The sequence below is a fragment of the Thalassophryne amazonica genome, chromosome 11, assembly GCF_902500255.1.
Source record: "Thalassophryne amazonica chromosome 11, fThaAma1.1, whole genome shotgun sequence".
NCBI classification, from domain to species: domain Eukaryota; kingdom Metazoa; phylum Chordata; class Actinopteri; order Batrachoidiformes; family Batrachoididae; genus Thalassophryne; species Thalassophryne amazonica.
This window is the reverse complement of record NC_047113.1, coordinates 3,551,520-3,579,186: the sequence shown is the minus strand read 5'-3', so window position 1 is coordinate 3,579,186 and position 27,667 is coordinate 3,551,520. Positions and strand designations below refer to the sequence as shown.

The following is a 27,667-nucleotide window of genomic DNA, read 5'->3' as shown; positions in this document are numbered from 1 at the left end:
CTGTGCCAATGACACGTGGTGTTTTTGAATTGTTTGCACAATGTTCACAACTAGTTTACGAAATTAATGCGTGCCAGAAGTTTTGAAACATTTCAAATTTTTTTTTGTGCACTTACACTCAGCCATGTGCAGCTCACGCACAGTTTACAACAGTTTATGACTCATTTACTCATTGGCACGCCAGATTGCGTACCTGTGCAGGGATCAAAAACTGTCAAGGTGCCTTAAGACTGTGTTCTATATTCTATAATGCAAATTCTTGATATCCTTGTGAATGTTGGAAAGACGTAAAAATGCAGACTGTCCCATCCTTTTGAAAGGGTTGTGTGGCCTTTGTTGGCCTTCATTCTGATGTTATGTGCTTGATCCATTCTTTGTTAAACATGTTAAAAGTATTTTGCAGTTCATGACACCATGATGACAAATGGCGAGTATATGGAAGGATTTGTCATTTTTAGTCTGATTATGTTTCCGAAGTCTTTTTGGTCTCTCATCAGAAAAAAGAGAGGGCTTCTGTCGTCAAGAAGAATAATGCCTATGCTGTAGCCGTTGCTAACTACGCGCCCAATGTTGCCAAGGACTCCAGCACACTGCCAACCATTGCCAAAGGCGGACCATCAGAACCCAACAAAGTTAAAGCAGATAAAGCCCAAGAAAGTAAGAAGACATTCAACAGCGTCAGCAAAATCGACAGGATGTCGAGGATTTTGTTTCCAGTTCTCTTTGGTACCTTCAACCTTGTCTACTGGGCCACTTACCTAAACAGAGAACCAGTTATAAAGGACATGGTTCCGTCCACTTAGAGGCTGGTTTGAAAAGGTTATGGTGTGGGGACCAAAAGACATGCCAAATACCTCTAGCAACTGTGTACACAAACCAAGTCCTGGATTGCAGTGTGATCCTTTATCTCTGTTTTCTACACCACTGCCTGGCTTTTGTAAAAGTGTATGTATATTTATATTCATGGTTTCATGGTGACAGTTTGTGTATTTACTTCAGGTAGAGTATTTATTTCCTTGAAAGTATGTTTCCCATTATATGTCCACTGTACATATTATTCAGACATATAAACATAACTTTAATTTGAGACTATTTCTAAATGTGTTGTTGTTTGCTGGTTAAATCTCATTCTCTTCATTTTAATGTGTAAAATATTCCTTTGATGAGAAGTGACAACTTGATTACTATGATTTTCTTTGGCAACAATCGAGTGGCCTGACTCTTACGTTTTTGTCCAAGCCAATGCAAAAATACACTTGTATAATATTGTCATAGTGTAAAAAAAAGTGTTACAGTCTTATCTGTGACTGCAGGTATGGGGCTGCGATCACACGCTGACCTCCAGAATGACTGACAGCACGCTGAAGCCAAAAAGCCTGTGGCATAAGTAAAGGACAAAGCTACGAAATGAGAACACCTGAGCACATTGAGCTGTGCTGCTAGCACCGCTGAGGAGCAACATCCTAGGTGGTTACTGAAGGAAGGAAGGAAGGACGGAGCTAATAGAAAAAGCAAAGATGAAACATGTAACCTGTAGGGAACATGATGGAGGAAGTAAAAAAAAAGAGGGAAGAAAGGACTGGCAAAAAACGAAATGGGGAACTGCAAAACATTCCACCTGCTGTCAGGAGGGACACACGTTAGACAGGCATGCATGATACCACGGCAAACATTTCGTGCACGCTCGTGCGCCTGCACGAATACATTGCAAGTACCTGGAACGTGTTGCACCACATCGAGCTGCTTCTGGGGGGAACGACACACCAAAAACAAAAACACCACAATTTCTAACATTTAATCCCTCTTATCGAGTGGACAATACAAGTGTAGCAGGATGAAAGTCCCAGGTTGAAAAGACATTCCCGCTAGCTTGGCTAACGGGGAATTCCCCTTTGGCTGACCTGGTAGAGGAACGGTCTTTTGTCCGAGCCGCGTGGGTTCGATCCCCACCGTCGCTTCAATCTGGCGTCACAAACAGGATGTGGATCACAGAGTATGCTAACATGCACCTGTGACTTCGGGACAAAGTCAAAATGGTGGGGAGATGTGTAGCGAGATGAAAGTCCCGGGTCCCAATTGAAAAGACTTTCCCGCTAGCTTGGCTAACGGGGAGTTCCACTTTGGCTGACCTGGTAGAGGAACGGTCTTTTGTGCGAGCCGTGTGGTTTTGATCCCCACCGTCGTCCTGGCCACAAAGGTCTTGCTGCTTCCTATGATCCTTCTGTTCCTCGATATATGACCCATGGTCACAGACATACAGTCAAGAAATGACATGAATGAAGCAGTGCGCTTATGTGCACATCTGCTGGCGCCGCGCGCGTGTCCACCAAGTGGCGCGCCGAAGGACAGTGTGTCATGTGGACCAGAACTAACATGGGTGACGTGACATTCAGATTGCCAGCTGAGTGTACACATGATCAGATGGTTCTTGTCACACAGGACAGCCTGCTGATGCACTCGCTCCAGCCTGTTGCAAAGGGGATTTATGTTATGTGTTTCCACATGAGGACAGCGGGCACATGCATACACCTCACAGTGTAGAGTTGTAATGTCATGTCCTTTATAACACGATACGTGTTATCCAGCTGTCACTTGCGAGTCCACAGATCTCAACAGCAGCGGCTGTTTGCGGACACGCCCGCCTGTTCGATCATCGCACAGAACACAGTGTCACTCTCTGTTTCTTTGTTCTGTGATTATTTATTTTACCTTTTTGTTATGAAATGATGCATGTAGTTACTGTAGTATTTATTTATATACTTGTCCTGGCTGTGTTTGTTTTTAATTTAACACGCGTGCAATGAGCCGTCATTTCCAGCTGTCAGTGAGTAGCTGGACGGTGATCAGCTGAGAGGCACCTTGTTGTGCTGTGTGTGCTCAGACATGGCTGGCCAGTCCCCATGTGAGCTTGTCTGTACATTGTCTGTACCGCAACAGATGTGGTATGCGGGGGGGCATGACACACACAGGCTACATGTGTTGGGGGAGGCGGGGGGCGTGACACACGCTTGCCACATGTTTGGGGGGGCACTTGTTTGACATATGTGTTGCTTGGTTACAGCATACTCGTGGGGCTTGAATGTGGTCAGCTGCTCTCTACTCTCATGCTGGGAGCGTGAATAGCCCCACTTTTAAGTGTCCAGCAAGAGGTGTTGGATGTTCGTGTGTGGCACCTGGAATTTGGCCAATACCTGCCGAGAGGGGGTCGAATGGGCACTCGCTGTGCGCGAATGGTTCTGGCAACAGCTGTATGAGGCGTTTGAGGTGATTTTTCATGGGTGGCATGCGATTCCTCCAGTCTGCTTCACTCGTGTTATGTGTGAAGGGGAAAGATAGATAAAAAGAAAGAAAGATAGACTGGCAAGAAAGAACTAAAGGAATGAATAGGAGATGGGAGGAAGGAGGAAAGCAAGGGGGGTATTTTTGGGGGAAGAAAGAGCAAGGGTGAAAAACTGAAGGAGGAATAATGAGGAAGGAAAGAGGGCAAAAAGGCAGGATGATGAAGGTAGGATGGATTAATGGAAGGGATGGGAGGAAAAAAGGAATAACAAACAGCTCTACTTTTTTCTTTTGAAAGAAATGAGCAAAAAAGCTCTCCCTTTTTGTTTGGTAGAATGAGACAAACGGCAGTCCCATTTTGCTTGCACTGGTATCAGAAATTTACAAACGCTGTGGTTGAACATACATGTATAGTTTGTGTCCGTGGGCCGTGCGTTCTTCCCACCAGTTCCCACCTTCACGTCTGTTAGCTGACACTTTAAGCTAGCAATCACAGGAAAAAAGAAAAACAAGTTAGCAGCTTTGATGGCCTTGGACGACGCTCACCCAAAAGAACATCAAGTTGCAGTTCCTTGACTGGCCACTTGAGGCAGGCTCCAAAAGTGAGCGGGTTCCCATTCAAGACTTTAGAGCAAAGAAATAAACATTTTTACAGCCTGGTACAAAAAAATAGGCAAAATAAAGTTTCAAGCAGAAATGATTTATTTCAAGATGTGCTAACGAAATAAACCCAAAGCTGAATAAAATAAAAGTAAAATATGCATCTGCACAGATTACACCCAGTTATTCTCTTTTGTGGATCATGATGCGTCATAACGTCACAAATCTTTAGAACATGTTAAAAAAATTTCAGATTGGTCACTACATGACGCCACTATTATCGTGACTACACACACTTCATGCCCCACTGGATATTGGAGGAGGAGCAAACAGTAAGCACTCCTTTTTTGTTTATTTCTTTATGAAAACCCAATAGCCCTTTCTTTCGTTAAGGAGAAAGAAACAGAGATGGTGCTCCTTTGAATGAAGAATGTGTTGGATTGGTCAAAGCTGTGATGACTGAGACTTGCTGACATTTTTCTTCACATTTCTCTTCACATGCTGCCACATTTTGTTTGCGCTGACGCTCTGAAAGTGCTTCAGGAAAACGTTGACTTGTGATAGTACAAAGTCCATTTACAAGACACGGCAGAGGAAGCAAAAAAGGAACAGAAAACACAATAGCAGGATCAAACACACATACTGGAGAGGAATCAGCTCTGCAACAAACAATTCTTTTTGAAAATTACTCAGGATTTGTACTATTTTTTTTTAACCAATCTATGTTTAAATATTCCTATGTGCCAATGGTAGCATTCTTTAAAGAAATACTTCTGTTTCAGGCTGTGCACGATGAACGTGGTGATCATTCTGGAGGACAGCGTACACTCAGCGGGTGCTGATCTACATCAGCATTTTTTTTTATAATTATGACGAGCTAATTATCCTGAGCCAATGGGTGCCTAATTCCAGCACAACTCTCAATCCCAGGGCCTTTATAAATGGTTCTCATTTGGATTTAAAGTGCTGTAATTTAGTGATTAAATCACAGTACTGTGGAGACAGTGGAATACTTGTTGAGAAACTCATCACCTCACCTCTGTGCGCTATGAGACAAATCACGTTCAGCCCCATATCAGCAGCCACGTCTGCTCTTCTACCGTGTTCTTTCTTCACAAACTCTTCTATCATTTTTGCTTCACAACAATATTTCAGTTTAATTTGAATTTTATAACAAATCTTGCATGCATGAACTTGAAATTAACACTTTTTGTTCCTCGTTTTAGTCAGTCTGTTGTATAATTATAATTCAAATTTTCTCCTCCATCCTGGATTCTTAAACATTCCTGATAAACTGATTGTTCACAAAGTGGATGCTTGATTCAGTACACAGTTTGTAATAAAACATATCAGTTGAATTCTTTATAGGTACTGTGGTTCCAGATCTGCTTTTTTTCTATAATATAAAATTCTGACTTTTTATCAGTAGGTTTGGAGTGCATTTGTTGGGATGCAATGTGCAATTAACAGACAAAGGATGGTGTTTTAGTGGAAGCCCAGAAGTGTCCCTTCTGAGTAATGTCACATACAATATGTTTATTTTCCTCGGCCATATGAGGGTAAGAACATAACTATAGTGGCACTACTAGTTATAGAGTGCACACTGGTGCACAAGTGTTTGTACAGTGTTATTATATAGTTTAGCCTCTGCACATGACACTAGAGTTGAAATTAAACAATCAAGGTCTGACTGTAGTGCAAACTTTTATCTTTAATTCAAGAGGTTTAAGAAAAACATCACATTAACCACTGGCTCCAATTTCAGAGGCTATAAGTAACTGGACAAACCCAATAGTCCAAGAGCCAGGGGCCATTTAATTGCATAGAATGACAGGTTGTTTAATGGGTATTTTTGGAAAGGAGGAACCTAGGCACATTCAAAACAGGACTGCTTGCATGTCCCAGCCGGGGCGTATAGTAGGAATTAACCCTTTTCTGTTATTTTCCCGCACTCGCATTTATCGAAAAATGGGGTAGGGCAAATTAAAAGCTCAATATCTCCATAAGTATTAGGGCTAGAAAAAAGTTCTTTACACCAAAATGTTTGTTTTAATGTAGACTTTTATTCAAAATACAGTATTTGTAAATTGACCTATGTTGGAGGTCAGTAGGGGTCAAAAGGTCACCTAGGAGACGGTCAGCCCAGAATCCTCGCCCAAATTTTGTTTTGGCCAGATTTTGAATGGAAATTCTCATGAATATTTACAAATTTGTTATTTTTTATAGAGGCCAGACATCAAGGTAGAAATTTAGGATAGCTTGGTTTCCACCAAAAATACAAAAGTATGGCAATTGTGCTGTACATTATAACATACGTTTCATAGAAACTGAAGCTGATGCATTGGGAATGGAAAATACATTACAACATTGTTTTCACATTAACAGAACCAGCTCCACTGTCTTTAAGGCAACCCTGAATTGACAACCTTTCTTGACATTAGACTATTGCTAATAAACATATTTGGTGGTAGAGGTCACAAGGTCCGTATTTTGAATAAACGTCTACATTAAAAAAAACATTTTGGTGTATAGAACCTTTTTCTAGCCCTAATACTTGTGGAGATATTGAGGTTTTAATTTGCCCGACCCCATTTTTCGATAAATGTGAGTGTGGGAAAATAACAGAAAAGGGTTAATTCCTACTATACGCCCCGGCTGGGACATGCAAGCAGTCCTGCCTAGGTTCCTCCTTTCCAAAAATATCCATTAAACAACCTGTCATTCTATGCAATTAAATAGCCCCTGACTCTTGGACTATAATATAAGGATTATTTTTCATATAAGTCAACACTTTTACCTTTCATTATTTCTTTGATTTTATAGTGCAACAGCTGTCTATGGTGCATCAGTTTTTTCTCGCACACTTTTAAGTGTAATTTCAGTTATCATAACATGACCCCTTTAAGTTTGCACATGTACATACAACAGGACTAAGATCATCTGATTTTTTTCTTCAAATGAATATTGTGAAAAGATGCCAAAAGATGAGTGTGTTGAACAACCTCCACAGAGGACTGTAGCCCTCGACGGTGATGTTCACACCTCGCTGAAGTTAAATTTTTGCAGCTGATGTTTCTGCCACAGCTGCATGCTCAAGAGCGAGGGATTCTTTCTTTTTCTTTTTTTGTGGGCCCCATCCACAGTTCACACACTCAGCCTGCAAGCAGCAATCTGTGACGGATGTGGAGCAGGACGTGATTTTAGATAAATGTAAAGAAGCCTGCCCCCTTGAGGAAAGGAGTGTGAATGAACTGCAGAGTTATTGCTGTGAGTCGTGACATTCACACATCTGTGGAAATAAAGTCAAGTCTGTCGAGTTAATCGGGAGTATGTGCCGGCACTCTGCACATTCACCACATCACTGCCCCAATTCCTGAATGGCAACGACCCCAGCAGACACCCAGAGGTGGGAAGTAACCATCTGTGTGTCACACACAGCTCGTTTGTTACTGCAGCGATACTCAGAAACATGTCACTGTCAAGATAAACGTGTCTCTACATACATAAGCTACTGATGGTTGCATCCCAGAAGGCATTGAAAGCCTTGATTCAGGACAATCACGAACTGGAAATAAAACCATAACGAAAACATTTTAGGTTCAGTACGTCTCTGGAGACTACATATTGATGCATGATAATATTTATAATGGATTTCTTCACCCAAACTCATCCGTCTATGTCTAGATTGAGTGTGGACTAATATATTCATGTTTGCTGTCAACTGTTATTAATACTGATTTATATTTACTGTATTTGGTTTGGGCACCAAATTCAGCAAAAATGCTTCAAGCGATTCACCTGTTCATGACATAATGGAGTCATCAGTGGATTTGCTCGATGGTATAAATGTATGAGGGCAGCAGGAGCCTCATGTACAAAAAGGGTGCATAGACACAAAAATGTGGTGTACGTCCGTCTCCACGCCTACGTTCGGGTGTTTAAAAAGTGAAATGACAGTGGAAATGTGCAGTGGTCACGCACAAATCCTGGCTTGCATACTTACATTTCTACAGCTGTTGTTCCTCTGCCGACATGTAGAGGTGATGCTGGGAACCGTTAACAGTGTGAAAACAAAACGTCATCAGCGTGAAGTGCACATCAGAGACACACTCATCAACAGTTAATGTTTACAATTATATGGGTGGACATAAAAGCATTCGCAAAGTGATGCCTAAAATGTCATTAACAATGACTGCGTTAGCGTTGTTAGAGGACCTTCCAAATGGTGCAATCCAACGTGAGCGAGTATTCAGGGAAAGTGAAGATTTACTTGCAAATGATAATTGGCTCATAAGCCAATTTCAGTTATCAGTACTACTGTCACTGGAGTTGTGCGCAGAACTGCAGCCAACCCAGAGTGAAATATGGTGAGGAGCCGGGGGTTGCCTGTGCCCACACAGGTGCTGAACATGCTGGGGTTCCTGGCAACAGGGGCATTCCAGTGGGAGCTGGCCCATCAGTCAAGAGTGTGCCAGTCAACCTTGAGTGGAGCCATGCCAGCTGTGTTTAACGCAATCATCTGAATGTCATCCAGGTACATCACATTTCAACATTAAAGCACAATTTGCAGTGAGAGCCAGTTTCCCGACTGTAATCAGAGCTATTGAGTGCACACATATTGCTATAAAGGTGACATCACATGATGAGTTTGTATATGTTAATTTAAATTTAATTCAATTTAATTTATATCGTGCTAAATCACAACAAAGTTGCCTCAAGGTGCTTCACACAAATAAAGTCTAACCTTACCAACCCCCAGAGCAAGAACACAGACTACAGTGGTAAGGAAAAACTCCCTCTGATGATTTGAGGGAGAAACCTCAAGCAGACAAGACTCAAAGGGGTGACCCACTGTTTGGGCCATGCTACAGACACAATTTACAAAGCAATTTACAAAATGAATATAGAAGAAATGTTGCCAGTGCACAGGACAGGAGGGTTGCAGAAGTAGACACCAAACCCATCTCTGGATGGAGCTGCACCTCAGAGAGAAAAAAACAGAATTGGGCATCGGAAAGACAACAAATACCGTATAATTTATCAGCATTAAGCAACAAGAGAAACAGAAGAAATACTAAGGTGATCGCCGGCCACTAGCCCTAAGCTTCACTAACAGACCCAGACTTTAGATAAAGTTGAGGCTGCGGCACGCTTCGTTTACTACACTCAACAAAAATATAAATGCAACACTTTTGGTTTTGCTCCCATTTTGTATGAGATGAACTCAAAGATCTAAATCTTTTTCCACATACACAATATCACCATTTCTCTCAAATATTGTTCACAAACCAGTCTAAATCTGTGATAGTGAGCACTTCTCCTTTGCTGAGATAATCCATCCCACCTCACAGGTGTGCCATATCAAGATGCTGATTAGACACCATGATTAGTGCACAGGTGTGCCTTAGACTGCCCACAATAAAGGCCACTCTGAAAGGTGCAGTTTTATCACACAGCACAATGCCACAGATGTCGCAAGATTTGAGGGAGCGTGCAATTGGCATGCTGACAGCAGGAATGTCAACCAGAGCTGTTGCTCGTGTATTGAATGTTCATGTCTCTACCATAAGCCGTCTCCAAAGTCGTTTCAGAGAATTTGGCAGTACATCCAACCAGCCTCACAACCGCAGACCACGTGTAACCACACCAGCCCAGGACCTCCACATCCAGCATGTTCACCTCCAAGATCGTCGGAGACCAGCCACTCAGACAGCTGCTGAAACAATCGGTTTGCATAACCAAAGAATTTCTGCACAAACTGTCAGAAACCGTCTCAGGGAAGCTCATCTGCATGCTCGTCATCCTCATCGGGGTCTCGACCTGACTCCAGTTTGTCATCGTAACCGACTTGAGTGGGCAAATGCTCACATTCGCTGGCGTTTGGCACGTTGGAGAGGTGTTCTCTTCACGGATGATGCGAAGGAGATGTGTTGCACTGCATGAGGCAAATGGTGGTCACACCAGATACTGACTGGTATCCCCCCCAATAAAACAAAACTGCACCTTTCAGAGTGGCCTTTTATTGTGGGCAGTCTAAGGCACACCTGTGCACTAATCATGGTGTCTAATCAGCATCTTGATATGGCACACCTGTGAGGTGGGATGGATTATCTCAGCAAAGGAGTAGTGCTCAATATCACAGATTTAGACTGGTTTGTGAACAATATTTGAGGGAAATGGTGATATTTTGTATGTGGAAAAAGTTTTAGATCTTTGAGTTCATCTCATACAAAATGGGAGCAAAACCAAAAGTGTTGCGTTTATATTTTTGTTGAGTATAATAAAATGAATATAAAAGAGTAATAAAAAGCATAGTAACATAATATGTCAGTATGCTAGACGTGAAAGGGAAAATAAGTGCGTCTTACGTCTGGACTTGAAAGTCTCTACAGAATCTGTTTTATTGATTAATAGGAAACATTTTCATTCCATTAGTGTTCAAATCAAATGTGATGTGCAAATGCCTCTAACTAACATTATGGGGAGGTGGCCTAGTTCAAGGCACAACTCATTCATCCTGACTAACAGTGTGGTCGGGACAGCTCAGTCTTTTTTTCATGCTCCCGTCATGAGATGAGTGACCTTTCCATGACACTTTTGTTTTGTTTTGTTTTGTTTTTTTGCTATTCAAACTTCTTGATTATGAAACTAGAGCTTCTTAACAAGCCCCGTGATCGGTATTTGTCAATAAACACGTGTGTAAAGTTGTGATGTCACACACTGTCGACCACGTATTGGGTTAAAATTGTCTCATTAATATTTGTAAATGCACACAGGGTGATCTACAAATAATCATTGATTTGCAAAAGTGTTCAGATATCCACAAATGCAAATTTCATATTTGTAACTTGTAAATTGGTCTTTGCAAATAATGTTGTATTTGCAAATCAAATCAAATCAAATCAATTTTATTTATATAGCGCCAAATCACAACAAACAGTTGCCCCAAGGCGCTTTATATTGTAAGGCAAAAGCCATACAATAATTACAGAAAAACCCCAACGGTCAAAACGACCCCCTTTGAGCAAGCACTTGGCGACAGTAGGAAGGAAAAACTCCCTTTTAACAGGAAGAAACCTCCAGCAGAACCAGGCTCAGGGAGGGGCAGTCTTCTGCTGGGACTGGTTGGGGCTGAGGGAGAGAACCAGGAAAAAGACATGCTGTGGAGGGGAGCAGAGATCAATCACTAATGACTAAATGCAGAGTGGTGCATACAGAGCAAAAAGAGAAAGAAACACTCAGTGCATCATGGGAACCCCCCAGCAGTCTACGTCTATAGCAGCATAACTAAGGGATGGTTCAGGGTCACCTGATCCAGCCCTAACTATAAGCTTTAGCAAAAAGGAAAGTTTTAAGCTTAATCTTAAAAGTAGAGAGGGTGTCTGTCTCCCTGATCTGAATTGGGAGCTGGTTCCACAGGAGAGGAGCCTGAAAGCTGAAGGCTCTGCCTCCCATTCTACTCTTACAAACCCTAGAAACCTACAATCCCCGTCAGTACTCTAGCTGCAGCATTTTGAATTAACTGAAGGCTTTTCAGGGAACTTTTAGGACAACCTGATAATAATGAATTACAATAGTCCAGCCTAGAAGAAATAAATGCATGAATTAGTTTTTCAGCATCATTCTGAGACAAGACCTTTCTAATTTTAGAGATATTGCGCAAATGCAAAAAAGCAGTCCTACATATTTGTTTAATATGCGCTTTGAATGACATATCCTGATCAAAAATGACTCCAAGATTTCTCACAGTATTACTGGAGGTCAGGGTAATGCCATCCAGAGTAAGGATCTGGTTAGACACCATGTTTCTAAGATTTGTGGGGCCAAGTACAATAACTTCAGTTTTATCTGAATTTAAAAGCAGGAAATTAGAGGTCATCCATGTCTTTAATGTCTGTAAGACATTCCTGCAGTTTAACTAATTGGTGTGTGTCCTCTGGCTTCATGGATAGATAAAGCTGGGTATCATCTGCGTAACAATGAAAATTTAAGCAATGCTGTCTAATAATACTGCCTAAAGGAAGCATGTATAAAGTGAATAAAATTGGTCCTAGCACATAACCTTGTGGAACTCCATAATTAACCTTAGTCTGTGAAGAAGACTCCCCATTTACATGAACAAATTGTAATCTATTAGATAAATATGATTCAAACCACCGCAGTGCAGTGCCTTTAATACCTATGGCATGCTCTAATCTCTGTAATAAATTTTATGGTCAACAGTATCAAAAGCAGCACTGAGGTCTAACAGAACAAGCACAGAGATGAGTCCACTGTCTGAGGCCATAAGAAGATCATTTGTAACCTTCACTAATGCTGTTTCTGTACTATGATGAATTCTAAACCCTGACTGAAACTCTTCAAATAGACCATTCCTCTGCAGATGATCAGTTAGCTGTTTTACAACTACCCTTTCAAGAATTTTTGAGAGAAAAGGAAGGTTGGAGATGGGCCTATAATTAGCTAAGATAGCTGGGTCAAGTGATGGCTTTTAAGTAATGGTTTAATTACTGCCACCTTAAAAGCCTGTGGTACATAGCCAACTAATAAATATAGATTGATCACATTTAAGATCGAAGCATTAATTAATGGTAGGGCTTCCTTGAGCAGCCTGGTAGGAATGGGGTCTAATAGACATGTTGATGGTTTGGAGGAAGTAACTAATGATAACAATCGGAGAGAAAAAGTCTAACCAAATACCAGCATTACTGAAGCAGCCAAAGATAACGATATGTCTTTGGGATGGTTATGAGTAATTGTTTCTCTAATAGTTAAAATTGTATTAGCAAAGAAAGTCATGAAGTCATTACTAGTTAAAGGTAAAGGAATACTCAGCTCAACAGAGCTCTGACTCTTTGTCAGCCTGGCTACAGTGCTGAAAAGAAACCTGGGGTTGTTCTTATTTTCTTCAGTTAGTGATGAGTAGTAAGATGTCCTAGCTTTATGGAAGGATTTTTTATAGAGCAACAGACTCTTTTTCCAGGCTAAGTGAAGATCTTCTAAATTAGTGAGATGCCATTTCCTCTCCAACTTACGGGTTATCTGCTTTCAGCTGCAAGTTTGTGAGTTATACCACGGAGTCAGGCACTTCTGATTTAAGGCTCTCTTTTTCAGAGGAGCTACAGCATCCAAAGTTGTGCTCAATGAGGATGTAAAACTATTGACGAGATAATCTGTCTCACTCACAGAGTTTAGGTAGCTACTCTGCACTGTGTTGGTATATGGCATTGGAGAACATAACAAAGAAGGAATCATATCCTTAAACCTAGTTACAGCGCTTTCCGAAAGACTTCTACTGTAATGAAACTTATTCCCCACTGCTGGGTAGTCCATTAAAGTAAATGTAAATGTTATTAAGAAATGATCAGACAGAAGGGGGTTTTCGGGGAATACTGTTAAGTCTTCAATTTCCATACCATAAGTCAGAACAAGATCTAAAGTATGGTTAAAGTGGTGAGTGGAGCCAATTGAGTCTAATAATAAATTAAATGCAGTGTTGAGGCTGTCATTCTCAGCATCTATGTGGATGTTAAAATCGCCCACTATAATTATCTTATCTGAGCTAAACACTAAGTCAGACAAAAGGTCTGAAAATTCACAAAGAAACTCACAGTAACGACCAGGAGGACGATAGATAATAACAAATAAAACTGGTTTTTGGGACTTCCAATTTGGATGGACAAGACTAAGAGTCAAGCTTTCAAATGAATTAAAGCTCTGTCTGGGTTTTTGATTAATTAATAAGCTGGAATGGAAGATTGCTGCTTATCCTCCGCCTCGGCCCGTGCTACGAGCATTCTGGCAGTTAGTGTGACTCGGGGGTGTTGACTCATTTAAACTAACATATTCATCCTGCTGTAACCAGGTTTCTGTAAGGCAGAATAAATCAATATTTTGATCAATTATTATATCATTTACTAACAGGGACTTAGAAGAGAGAGACCTAATGTTTAATAGACCACATTTAACTGTTTTAGTCTGTGGTGCAGTTGAAGGTGCTATATTATTTTTTCTTTTTGAATTTTTATGCTTAAATAGATTTTTGCTGGTTAATGGTGGTCTGGGAGCAGGCACCGTCTCTACGGGGATGGGGTAATGAGGGGATGGCAGGGGGAGAGAAGCTGCAGAGAGGTGTGTAAGACTACAACTCTGCTTCCTGGTCCCAACCCTGGATAGTCACAGTTTGGAGGGTTTAATAAAATTGGCCAGATTTATAGAAATGAGAGCTGCTCCATCCAAAGTGGGATGGATGCCATCTCTCCTAACAAGACCAGGTTTTCCCCAGAAACTTTGCCAATTATCTATGAAGCCCACCTCATTTTTAATGAGGTGGGAAACTTAATGCACGCATGAGAATATAAAACTTAATTTGTAAAAAAAAAAATTACATTTGTAAAACTGGAAATTGTATTTGTGAATTGAGTTTCAGCATTTGTGGATCACCAATTCAACATGCATTCATCGCTTTCCTCTGTGATGTAATTTTGAGACATTCTTTTCACGAAATCCACACAGATCCACAAACAAATGCCTACTGATTCACAAATACACACTCACGCACACTAGATATCCACTAGATGGCAGTGTGCTTCTATTCATTGATTTTTTTTTTTTTAAATTGAGGATTTATTTCATTCATTTAAAAGAAAAACAGAAAAGCAAAATTAACAAAACATTACAAACCAATGAACGAAAAGGAGCAGTTTGGAAGAACAAGTCTGATAAAACACCCGTCATCATTTTATACAACAACACATCATAATTTAAAAAAATAATTGACCTGGCAAACAATATCACCACATACATACCCATCCATCAGATGCCTCCATTACGGTAATGTCAAATGATTTATTCTGAAATGTCGGTCTTCTCTCATCCGGGAGCATATAGTTTCAGTTTGCCACTTCAATGAATAGAACCACACTGCCATCTAGTGGATATCCAGTGTGCGTGAGTGTGTATTTGTGAATTATTTGCAAAGACCAATTTACAAGTTACAAATATGAAATTTGCATTTGTGGATATCTGAACACATTTGCAAATCAATGATTACACTATGTAACAAATTGTTATTTTTGTTTTGTTCCTGGGTACACAGTGGGTTTTCTTAACCTGTTACGCCTTAAATAAATAGAAAATAGCTGTTATTCCACAGAAACTTTGCTTCTGTGATCAGGACAGTGATATGTTGAAATTTGTCTGTTTTCAAGAATATTCTCGATTCGCCTTCACTACTACTGAGTAGTCTTCTAGAATATTCTTTAACTGCTAGAACTGTCCAGAATTTTCTAGACGTTTCCAGAATTTTCTAGAAATTTCAAGAAACTTTTAGAACTTTCTAGAACGTTAAAAAAAAAAAATCAAAGTTTGTGCTGAATGTAGTCATTTTTCCATAGACTTTAGACATAAGCAGTTGAAATATAACACTTAGAAGCCAGGAACAAAAATTGTGCTACATAGTGTTATTTGAAGATCACCCTGTGTGCATTTACAAATATTAATGAGACAATTTTAACCCCATATAAAGACTTATTACCTCTGGGCACACAAACAGCACTGGTATATTTTTGTGCACAAGGTAGCTTTGTTGTCATGGCAACTAACATCCATTTTTATCCTTCAGACAGACTGCTGAGGTGGGACTTTCTGATGTCCCTCAGATAGGAATGTAACAAGATAATAATCTGTTTTGATGCTTTCTCTTAGTTTCTCTACACGGTGGCATTATTGAAAAACAAAAACATGATGACATTATTAATAATGAATTGTCTTAATTATCATTCTGTCGTTAATAAAATGGATCCTTTGAAACGTCACTCAACCCAGACTTTGTTGTAGTGGGAAGAGGTTAATGTTGCATTCACACTGTGACAATTAGCTCAGCGTTTGCTGACAAAGAGTAAAAAGTTGCTTAATGCTGACGAGTGCCGAGGTCCGCTAGACTCTGCACATTTACATTTCTTACATTTATATAGCTAGTAATGCAATGAAGACACGCACATCCACAACACATAAAAAGGCGTGTTGGACCAAGAAAAATTGTACCAAAAATAACATAATGTTTCAGGCAACCTGCCTGGTTGCCTGAAACGTTACGTCTTGTTAAATAAAACCCTTTTTTGTATCGGAGCGCTGTGGTTGTGTGGATCATTTGGTTTCTATTTTTGTTACATTTATATTGCGCCAAATCACAACAAAGCTGCCTCAAGGCACGTCACACAAGTAAGGTCTAACTTTACCAACCCCCAGTCAAGAACACAGGTGACAGTGGTACGGAAAAACTCCCTCTGATGATTTGAGGAAGAAACCTCAAGCAGACCAGACTCAAAGGGGTGACCCACTGCTTAGGCCAGTCTAACAGTTACAAGGTTTTAACAAAGTTTTATCAAGTGTGTGTACAAAACATCAGCTGCAGGAATTTAAGGCATGGGATCCCACCACCGGTCCATGGTTCACATCACTCTGGTGACTTCTTGTGGACCAATAGCTGTAGAAACATGTGTACACCAGCTATGATTTTGGCGTGGTGCACCACACATTTCCATGGTCATTTCACTTTTAATGCATCTGAATGTTAGCATGCGTATGCAGCCTTTGTACATGAGGCCCCTGGACACTACAGCCACAAATTGAAGAACTTCTTGGATCGCGTATGTTTTGTCATGGCAATGAGGTAGGACTATTTCCTTTTCATCTTATTCTGTTCTCTCAATACATGCAATTTGCTGAAAAAAGTCAGGGGGGAGGGGAGGAGCTTTTATTAGGGTAGGGGCCTTTAACGAACTAAATATGGTAACTGTATTATGGCTGCTGTAGACAATGAAAAAGTTGTGTGTGTTGGGGAGGACGGCGCATAGTTTATAGGAGTCACAAGTTCTCTCTCACTCTCTGTTGGGTATTTTCTCCTCCAAACATTTTTAAACCTTTAACAAGACAAACAGAGTCAAGAAACACCAGTGAGACAGAAAGTCAAATTTTACGCGCGGAGTGCGGCCAGGCTGTACACCAAGGCTACACTAAAGTCTGGCCTGCTTTTCCGCTCTTTTTATTAAGAGACGCCCTCATCACATAAACAAAAAACTTGTCCTAAGGGTGGGGGTGATGACGCAAGACAAGTTTCTTCCCGTAACATAAACGCATACGTCAATAAGTGCAGCTGTAAGGAAGGACACTTTCTTTTACACAGGTCAGCACATCTCGTTCGTCTGTTGCAGTTATCAGCTGTTCTGCATCTGCCTGAAGTGTCCTGTCCTTCACACTCCTTCACACTAAGCACCACATCACAACAGTCAAAACGTTCTCTTACTCCCAGTCGTTAGAGGCTGCGAAAACAAAGTTATATTATAATAATAAGTACATCCAGCCCTTCATTCCCAGCTCAGATTGACCCCAGAGTGCTAAAACAAAATTGAATTCTCAGGCTTGGTTAAGACAGGTGCAAAACAGCACAACACCGTTCTCATGAGAAAGAAGACAAAGCTAAAACAAGGTTGAATAACACGTACATTCTCAGGGTGAAGTGCAAAACAGCACAACACCGTTTTCATAAGAAAGAAGACAAAGGTACAAATGTTTAACAGTGATAACATATATATATATATATATATATATATAAAATCCTTAACACTCTCTCTCACATTTCTTTTTTCATTTGAATGGAGCTTTATTGACATGGCGAAACATGTTTATACAAAGCAATAGAGACAAAAAATAAAAATTAAGAACATGTACATAGTTAACACTATTCTGTGACATAGCAGTTTAATCTCCTGTTTCGGGTTTGCAGTGGTTTATGTCCGTTGCTCCTCTCCTTCTTTTTGAGTCGCAGCAGCTCACAAACCCCAGACTGTCATCAGGCTGCAGCCCTGCAGACTCCACTGTCACGGCGCTCGTCTCGTGAACTTAAACCACGCCCCCCGTGCGCTTCCATTACAAAATAAAAACTCTAGTCGTCTCTACTAACCTCCTGTTTGCACATTGTTGTATTTCGCCCAACAGATACGCAAATTTGTCGATGTCGGTCATGCTGTCAAAGTCTTTTTGGGTGCTTGTGATCTGTGGTGAGTACATCTCTCTCTCTCTCTCTCTCTCTCTCATTCACACAGGAAAAAAATATTTCAAGCACGGTCAGATAGAATTTTTAGTTTCGATGTCCTTCATGAATTAATTTGATTACTGACTGCTTGATTCATATTTGTTCCTCTTCGTCATCGCTGCTTCAAAAGTATCAACTACATTTCCCAGAAATCTTCGCGGTTGACAAAATGTCAGCGCCCAAAGAGCTCATGTCCTGGGATTATACAGGATTTTTTTTTTTTCTGTTTACCGTCGACACAGTTTTTAGACACGATGACACAAATGGTCAGATAATTTAACAACTCGTTCTGCACTTCACTGCCGACAGCTCGTATTTAAAGGAGCGTTTTGAGACGGAAAACATGTTTTGTGTTGTCAGACGACGCTGTGAAACGTCCGCATTAAGACGCGTTTTACATTTGTACAGAAAGAAAACACAGAACTATAATTTAACTCGTAAAGTAATAAAATCTCTGCCAGTGTTCATCTCCAACAGATTCAAGACGATCAGCACGCAAACAGACAAGGTAAGATGACCAGTTTATCATTAACAGTTCTGCTGAAATGACTCTAAATCCTGATAAAGTGTGTAACGGAGACAAAAACCAACTCTCATTTATAAAGATACACGCAGGCGAAATTAGTTATTTTATGGGGGCAAGAACAGCCACTAGATGTCGCTGTTCCATGCAGTGCTCAATGTTGAAACAGCTGTGCAGCGATTAATCGATTATTAAATTAATCACAACCACTTTGGTAATCGATTGTTTTGCATCTTTTTAATGATCAAATTCTGATTTCAGCTTCTTAAATGCGAGTATTTTCTGATGTTTTTATGATAGGATTTTACAAAAAGGCAAAGCCATGACTAAGATTTTCTTCCATATTTTCCTATGAGTACTTAAAAATGGGACTTTGTCTTTTATGTGTTTGAATTTTTTATACTTTGACAAACATTTAAATGGGAGGTTGAAAATACGTTTTTCAACCTCCCATTTAAAGGTTTTTCTATTAATTATTTTCCAATTTGGTGAATTGGAAAGTAACCTATGGATTACATTAAAAAACAGTAATTATATTAATAAAAAAAAATCAATAGATTAATCAGTTACAAAAATAATTGTTGGTCGTGGCCCTACGCTGCAGACATCCGTGCTCATTTGAACTGATATCTCAGCTGCCTTACAACCTTGGAGATTAACTTCCATTGTGGTTTAGGGTTGGGATAAGTATTGACAATGGCGTTGTGCACTTTTGGAATCTTTGTGAAGTAGCAGAATTCCAGTATGGTCCAGGACCAATCCTGGAATTTGTTTCCCTTTGCATACTAGTGCAGCAGATAAGAGAATATTTAGAGGTGAATCCTGCAAATGGTGATAAAAGCATCAAATTCAGCTGAAATACTCCTTAGACACTCCTCTTTTGGAAAAAAAACTATTGGCCACTTAACTTTTCAATCAGTGGTCAGGTCGGGGTCAATTGAAGAATTACACAGAGGTTAAAATTAAAAGATGCTCCAATCATATTGAAAAATATTCCACTTTATTTGCCTGTTCATAAAGATTCCAAAAAGGTATAGTTTGGACTATTTGTGACAGAATTCTATGGAGTTACGGGATTAAAAACAGCAAGAATGGTGACAAAGGTCAGTGTCATTTTGTACAGGGGCCAAAAGTTAACGCTGCTCCAATTTTGGTAAAAAGTGATGCAAATTACTAGTTGAGTTAACACGGTTTTAAAAAGTTATAGTTTGGACCATGTATCATCCTTACTTATGACGTTACGGGGTGACATATGTCACATGTCATAGAATCCAATAGACGTAGATCTTGTTTGACCTTTACTTTGGAGACCAAACATTCAACACTGTCAAAACTATTCCATTTAATAATCCTATTAGCTCAACCAATAATTTGCATCACTTTTTACCAAAATTGGAGCAACTTTAACTTTTGACCCCAAAATGACAGTACAGAATGACAGTGATCTTTGTCACCATTCTTGTTTTTATCCCGTAACTCCATAGAATTCAGTCACCAATAGTCCAAACTATACCTTTTTGGAATCTTTATGATCAGGCAAATAATGTGGAATATTTTTCAATATGATTGGAGCATCTTTTAATTTTGACCTCTGTGTAATTCTTCAGTTGACCCCTACCTGACCACCGATTGAAAAGTCAAGTGGCCAATCGTTTTTTTTTTTTTTCAAAAGAGGAGTGTCTAAGGAGTATTTCTGCTGAATTTGATGCTTTTATCACAATTTGCATGATTTTTTTTCAGTTATCTGCTGCACTATACTGCCTGGAAGATCACTATTGCAATGGTTTTGAAACAGTGAATCATTTTTGACACTTGTTTGTTTTGGTTTCATGCCTTTTGAGACAATAAATTGAGTTTTTGAAGCAGTTTTCTGATCATTATTAACACATTTTAAAATATTATCCTTCATCAATTTTTCTTTATTCTTTTGCTTATCCCTTTGGAGTCCCAGCATATATTTGATTAGTGCATATACAATGAACCATTTCCAGAAGGAAATCATTTCACTTGGTATTTAAAGTATTTTCATTCTTTTCAAGGAGACTTAAGAAGAATTTCTCCTCAGAATTTTATGTAGTTCTTCCAAGAAAGTCACCTGATCACAGAAAGTACCTGAAGTGCATTGTGTAAAAATTGCTGCCAGCACATAGTTTTGATGGTTACGGCAACCATCTTATAGCTCTGCCCATGCCCTGAGGGTTCTCTGCACTGGTAACAGTTTAGTGTTAGTCCATGCACTTTTTGGCTTATGTGCTGCCCTGATCTACCGGAAAATTGGCAAGACGGCGGCACCAAGAACCACGGCCCCTCGCTTGTCCGTCATGATTAACGAGGTTGGCAAGGCAGTGCATTCTCAGACTGTGTTGACTCTTGAACTCAGATGCAAATTGGATGACATCTTGGAGCTGATGCGTGCCTTGCAGTTGAAGCTGAAGGTTTTGGAGGCCGGTGATTATTCTTAATTCATAATTGGGATTTGGCTGTTCAAGTGGATCTGTTAAAAAGTGTTTTTCACTGCTCAGCTGCAGACTCCAGGCTATCTAGCCTCAAGGTCAATTGTCCACTGTTTACCTCCGGAGGAATTTATTCAGGCCTTGGTGAGACTATTCGGCTCCATTCTTATCTCAACCCACAAAGACAATAACTGACTTACTCATGGACTGAAGCATGCTCCAGTTTCTCCTTTTACCTCTCTTCCTGCACCCCCCACCCTCCGTGGCAGGCCCCCATTCTTCCCAAGCTGGCAGGCGGCGTGACTTCAGTTGCAGCGGCTACCAACACACTCACATCGTCTCAATTTGGAAAATGGACTGTTTCAAGTTTAGTGCACATAAACAATGTCAAATGTATATGTGTTGTCCTAATTCTGATGTGTGCCATTATGGTAAACAAGTAATAATTGTGGATTAATTGCTGTTTGTATGTGGAATGTGAGTGTGGAAATCTCGTTGTTGTAATGACAATGATAATAAAAGCTATCCATCTACCTATCTATGCTAGACAGGCCGTGCAGGCAGTACCTCAGTGCAACCAACTTTGAACCCACCAAATTAAAAGAACACACAATGAGATGCTCGCTATGATGCACTAGACCAATTGAAAAATTATCTTTGCTTTGTTGAAGGAAATATCTTATAGACATGTCTTCCACTGGCTGCATGTGGGGTCTGCCGTCACATGACCTTCGGAGCACGTAAACCTGGAATTGAAGAATGGGTAGACTGTATGGCTGGGGATTATGGCAACGCTTTTCATCCATACTGCAAATTATTGATAGCAAACTCCAAGTACTGTTTTGCAGCCTTCATAAGAACCAGTGTTTCAAAACATTGTACAAAATGAAGACACATTAAACACTGGCACCTGCTGGATGGTTCACGAATATGCATCCATATCACATTTTGATTTTCTTATTTGAAAGCTGCAATCATCACAGTTTGTACATGCATATAATGATCACATTTTCACTTTTCTCTCAGCATATATTGTTGCATGATAGTAGTAATCACACTTCACTATAAGAATAATAATTCTTCACTGGGGATATCAGACATTTTCAGGTGTCCCAGATTTGTAGTGTACAGATGCTGTTAAAAATACAGAATTGAATTTATGACTTTATCATTGAAGGTGAATTTAAACCTTTGAAGCTGCCCCAGTATTGTAAATTCCTATATATATCTATTACTTTGACTAAGTATTTTACTCCTGTGATAATTGCGCTTCTTTTCTTTTCCTGCCAGGACAGCATTGACTTGTCCAAGTTTCCTGTGGACAGAATTAGGAATTTTTGCATCATTGCCCATATTGACCATGGGAAAAGCACTTTGGCTGACAGGTTGTTGGAGATGACCGGTGAGTTTGTTCATCACTGCATGCAGTCATATGAAGATGTTCTGAACAAATGAGATGTTGTTGTATTGTTTGAATTATATTTTATCCCTGTAGAAATGTAATATGAAATCTTTATATATAATATGAAATCTTTATATAGCTCCACATCACAACAAAGCACCTGTCCGTTTACGCATATTAGCACAATATATCAAGAACCAGTTGACCAATTTCATTCATACTTAGCATAAGCATGTACTTCGGTGATCCCCGACAGTTTGTACTACTGATTTTTGGGGACCAGGGGGAACATGTCATCTGTTGATGACTTTTGTTATATATATCGTCAAAGTGTGTTGTTGTGGCTTCTCCCTTTTTCTTTCACTGTCACCTCAGCACCTCCAATAATGGATCTCCACATTGATTTTTGGCATGTTTTACACCGGATACCCTTACTGGTGTACTTATATACTTGTGCATCTCCAAAAAAGAAAAAGATAACTTTCTGAAAAAGTTCTATATGTTTTGTCAGATACTTCAGAAAGTGAAAATTGTATATATTACAGACCATGGCTTATTTGACCTTTACTGTCAAACGAGCCATTTTTGTCCTGTCTTCCACAAATAAAATTCTTCTGGAACCGCAAAACATATTTGACCATTAAAATGAATGAATGAAGATAACACAGGTTATAAAGTTTTTGTATATACAGTTCAACTATATATATATTTTTTATTTTGTTTTTTTTCAAGCCCAAATCAGAAAAGTTTGGATGATATGGAAAATGTGGTGGTGGGAGACCCATAATGATCCTGACATTTTTTTTTTTTTTTTTACTTCTATTTACATAACTGTGGACATTATGAAACAGACATATTTCATGTTTTGTGTGGTCAGCTTTATGTACATCGCTTCCTACATTTAAGGTCTACAACATATTCCAAAAAAAGGTTGGGACAAGGCAGTTTATTCTAAATGTAAGAATTTTTACAACCAGTTTTCTTGAGAAATGTCAGGGGATGGATACATGAAAATCCAAGTCACTGAATATTTCTTGGACTTCATTTACATCAATCTTTCAGAAATACAAACAACATTGTACTGTGTGGTAAATGTGTGTCAGGTAGGTGCTTCTCAAAAACTAAATGTCCATGCTGGAAGGAGACGAATGAGGGAAGCCACCAAGACACAACTCTGAAAGAATTTTTGGCTTCTGTGGGTCTGAGTGGAGGAACATGGAATAGTGCAACATTATATATATATATATATATATATATATATATATTTTATTTTTTATTTTATTTTTTTCATTTCACATATGGTACAAACCTTTTCTGATTTGTGGTTGTTTTCTGTTGCATTTCTGAAATCAAAGAACTAACATAAAGAAAAGTGTTAACATTTTATTGTTTTTCAAACTTTGCCCATATGCCCATATCATGACGCTTGCACCACCATGTTTCACTGTCTTCACTGTGAACTGTGGCTTGAATTCAGAGTTTGGGGGTCGTCTCACAAACTGTCTGCGGCCCTTGGACCCAAAAAGAACAATTTTACTCTCATCAGTCCACAAAATATTCCTCCATTTCTCTTTAGGCCAGTTGATGTGTTCTTTGGCAAATTTTAACCTCTTCTGCACGTCTTTTATTTAACAGAGGGACTTTGCGGGGGATTCTTGCAAATAAATTAGCTTCACACAGGCGTCTTCTAACTGTCACAGCACTTACAGGTAACTCCAGACTGTCTTTGATCATCCTGGAGCTGATCAATGGGTGAGCCTTTGCCATTCTGGTTATTCTTCTATCCATTTTGATGGTTGTTTTCCGTTTTCTTCCACGCGTCTCTGTTTGGGTTTTTTTTTTTGTCCATTTTAAAGCATTGGAGATCATTGTAGATGAACAGCCTATAATTTTTTGCACCTGCGTATAAGTTTTCCCCTCTCCAATCAACTTTTTAATCAAACTACGCTGTTCTTCTGAACAGTGTCTTGAACGTCCCATTTTCCTCAGGCTTTCAAAGAGAAAAGCATGTTCAACAGGTGCTGGCTTCATCCTTAAATAGGGGACACCTGATTCACACCTGTTTGTTCCACAAAATTGACAAACTCACTGACTGAATGCCACACTACTATTATTGTGAACACCCCCTTTTCTACTTTTTTTTTACTAATAGCCCAATTTCATAGCCTTAAGAGTGTGCATATCATGAATGCTTGGTCTTGTTGGATTTGTGAGAATCTACTGAATCTACTGGTACCTTGTTTCCCATGTAACAATAAGAAATATACTCAAAACCTGGATTAATCTTTTTAGTCACATAGCACTACTATTATTCTGAACACTACTGTATAAAGTCAACAATAACCATCATACCAATATTAAAGCAAACACAGCTCTGGTATCAGAATAGTATCAGTATTGGCAGATATCCAAATTCAGGTATCAGGATCGAATTGGAAGTGAAAAAATGTGGATCGGTGCATCCCTACATGCATGTGCAGGCAGACTGATATAAACTGAAGAAAACACTGCAGGCTGATTTGACTCCCCATGTTTTGTGAACATAAATAAGAGTAAAATAAATAAAACTTATAGCTGCAGCCTGATAACTTTGAAAAACAACATAAAAATCAACCAGCTTGTGTTTTTATTGTAACTTGAGTTCATTTTCATGTGATGGAAGTCATTCTGTTTTTTTCTCCCCCTCCTCAGTCACATTTTGTGCTTGAACATAAAACACAACTACATCAGCTCAGGATCTAAAATAAATACTTTTGGAAAATAACAGTCTATTAAAGTACAGAGTTTCTCACCTGTTTAATGTGATTTCTGCTTCTGAACATCACTGCACAGTTTCTCCATATCAGGAGATTTTTTTTTTTTTACATGCATGATATTTATTCAGTGCATTGATATATATTCTCGTTTTTAAGACATTTTGATGATTCCTTTTGTCTGTGATGATGCTTAATGCATGAATTAACATCAGTGCCATCTCATACATTTAGTATAATTGTTGCTGACACGTGCACATGGTGTGAACAGCACGGTATCTTTAGTACTGCACCGGTACTGACAGTGGAGCGAGAAGTAAGTTTTGTGGTTTTTCTTAACATGTTGCCTCACACTCGGGTTAAATCCTCCCTCTGCTCCGCGCTCGCTGTCTCACATGCACAGATGTACTCACCCTCACTCAGCAGAATGTAGCGTCTGACTCCAAAAACAAAGTTCTCGCCTTTGTGAAGATACTCCGTATGATTGTGCTACAGATACATCACAGCATCAGTCAGTCTGACACATTCTGAGATTTTCAAATTAAAAGATGCTGCACAGGAGGAAGGAAAAAGATTCACGGACACGGAGCCTTTCAGGTCCAGGGAGCCACTGCTGAGGGGTTAAAGAGCTGCGGGTTGTTGACTGCTGTTCTAGACTCATTACATAGAAACTAAAATGTTTCAAGCATTTTTTTAATTTAAATTTTGATCATTAAGGCCTGTGTGTTCTCCCTGTGTGTGCGTGTGGGATTCCTCTTCCTCCCACTACCAAAGGCATACAGGTTAGGTGAACTGGTCAGTCTAAACTGGCTGTATCTGTGCCTTCATGTGTGAATGTGTTTGTCTATATGTTGCCTTGTGATAGACCGGTGTCGCCGACCGAACAGTCCCCCCTAAAGATCAGTCCACCCTGACTTCAGAATGATTTAAGAGGTTTTACTTTGTCATCTGATGGTTAATAATCCCATTAATCCATTTATGGATGTGCTGACGGAGGACATACAGGTGGTTGGTGTGACAGAGGAAGATACAGAGGACAGGGTGAGATGGAAACAATTGATCTGCTGTGGCGCCCCCTAACGGGAACAGCTGAAAGACAAAGAAGAAGAAGAAGGGTGAAGAGACTCAGACTCAGATGAGCTGCTGAGCTCCGAAATGATGCATGAGCAGTGGAGGCAGGGCACACCAATTTTTATGGGCAGACCGTTCGGTCTGCAATACCAGCATCCTGTCCAAGGTGCACCCCACCTCACCTCCATGACTACTTGGACAGGCTTCAGCACCCCCGTGACCGAGTAATATAATGTATGAGCCAGTGGTCAATTTGTACATAACAACACCACTTACAATCCAGCCTTAGTGTACCATGACCTACACAAAATGATGGCTCTCCCAGGGTCCCAAATTACACAGGGGGGTATAAAAAAAATAGAAATGCTTCAGTCATATTGAAAGGTATACCACAATATTTGTCAGGTCATAAAGCTGAATTTACATATTGAGCCACTGGCATCAAGTTGGATTTCACAGTCTGCTTTTATTATCAGAATTTGCAGAATGGCAGAAGGTGAAAGTGGTTAGACTTTTTACTACGAATACACTGATCCACATTTTTATCTTCCGATCCGATCCCTGAATTTGTATATCTGCCGATACCAATATTATTCCGATACCACAGGTCTGTTTGCTTTAATATTATTATTGTTATTGTTGATTTTTATATGAGGATATTTAGTATAACCTGAATGTTCAGCTACAATTTGCCAGGTGGTACATCTAAGATGCAAGCCTAGATTTGAGGTTTTGGTGAAAGAATTAAGTACATTTATTTATTTATTGTTCGGTCAGTGGCTGAAGTTTCGTCTCTTGAACACTAGATGGCACACCTGCTCCGACTACATGAAGCATTTTCAGGACGGTCACGGAGCACTTTTCCTCATTCCTAAAATGCAACAAAAAACCCACCAAAAACAAATAAATAAGTACTTAATTGACTCATATTTGAAGTCAGTCTGAGTAAATCATCGTACCCTGGCTGATTTTGTCTTTCTGCTCTGGTTAAAAAAAAATCTTTGTGTTGTTTAATGTGGCACTTTCTCAAATGTTTGATTCGGGTCGCAACGGAACGTCCACCTCTTGGTTCACAGGCTTTGCAAACATTTCACGTTGATGTCTTGGCTTTGTGGTGTTCAGTTGAGTTGTCAATGACAGAACTCCTCAATGCTCACCGGTTAGCTGTCTGCTAACTGTGGGAGTGACTCAAACTGAGGTGTCTCACATTACCTCCCTTCAGAAACTCCCCTCCTTTCCACGCATTCTGCAGCAAAGAGCAGCAAAGCAGCACTTGTGGTCACAGAGTTTTCCTGGAGCGGAAAACTCCACAGGTTGTATCGGAAATTTCCAATCCGTGAATTACATTGTATCGGAAGCAGATACCGATATTGGATCAAATCGGCCCCATCCTTACTTTTTACTCATTTATTTATAGATCTAAGATATTTTGCAGCTTTCCATTATTTTTAAATATCGTACACACATTCAATATGCCAAAAACATTTTGGA

At 39.7% G+C, this 27,667-nt stretch overlaps 2 protein-coding genes across 2 annotated transcripts in view; both read left to right on the top strand.

Annotated features, from left to right (window-relative positions):
- LOC117520653 (gamma-aminobutyric acid receptor subunit alpha-2) overlaps nucleotides 1-1,497 on the top strand; it is a 159,850-nt gene extending 158,353 nt beyond the window's left edge. Inside the window, exon 10 of the mRNA XM_034181961.1 lies at nucleotides 498-1,497. Within this exon, the coding sequence (XP_034037852.1) occupies nucleotides 498-803 (306 nt within the window). The 3' untranslated portion in view covers nucleotides 804-1,497. The remainder of the gene's footprint in view (nucleotides 1-497) is intronic.
- A 16,515-nt stretch (nucleotides 1,498-18,012) lies between these two features.
- The window catches only part of guf1 (GUF1 homolog, GTPase), a 34,419-nt gene continuing 24,764 nt past the window's right edge, over nucleotides 18,013-27,667 (top strand). Inside the window, exons 1-2 of the mRNA XM_034181736.1 lie at nucleotides 18,013-18,482; nucleotides 22,241-22,352. Of these exons, the coding sequence (XP_034037627.1) occupies nucleotides 18,318-18,482; nucleotides 22,241-22,352 (277 nt within the window). The 5' untranslated portion in view covers nucleotides 18,013-18,317. The remainder of the gene's footprint in view (nucleotides 18,483-22,240; nucleotides 22,353-27,667) is intronic.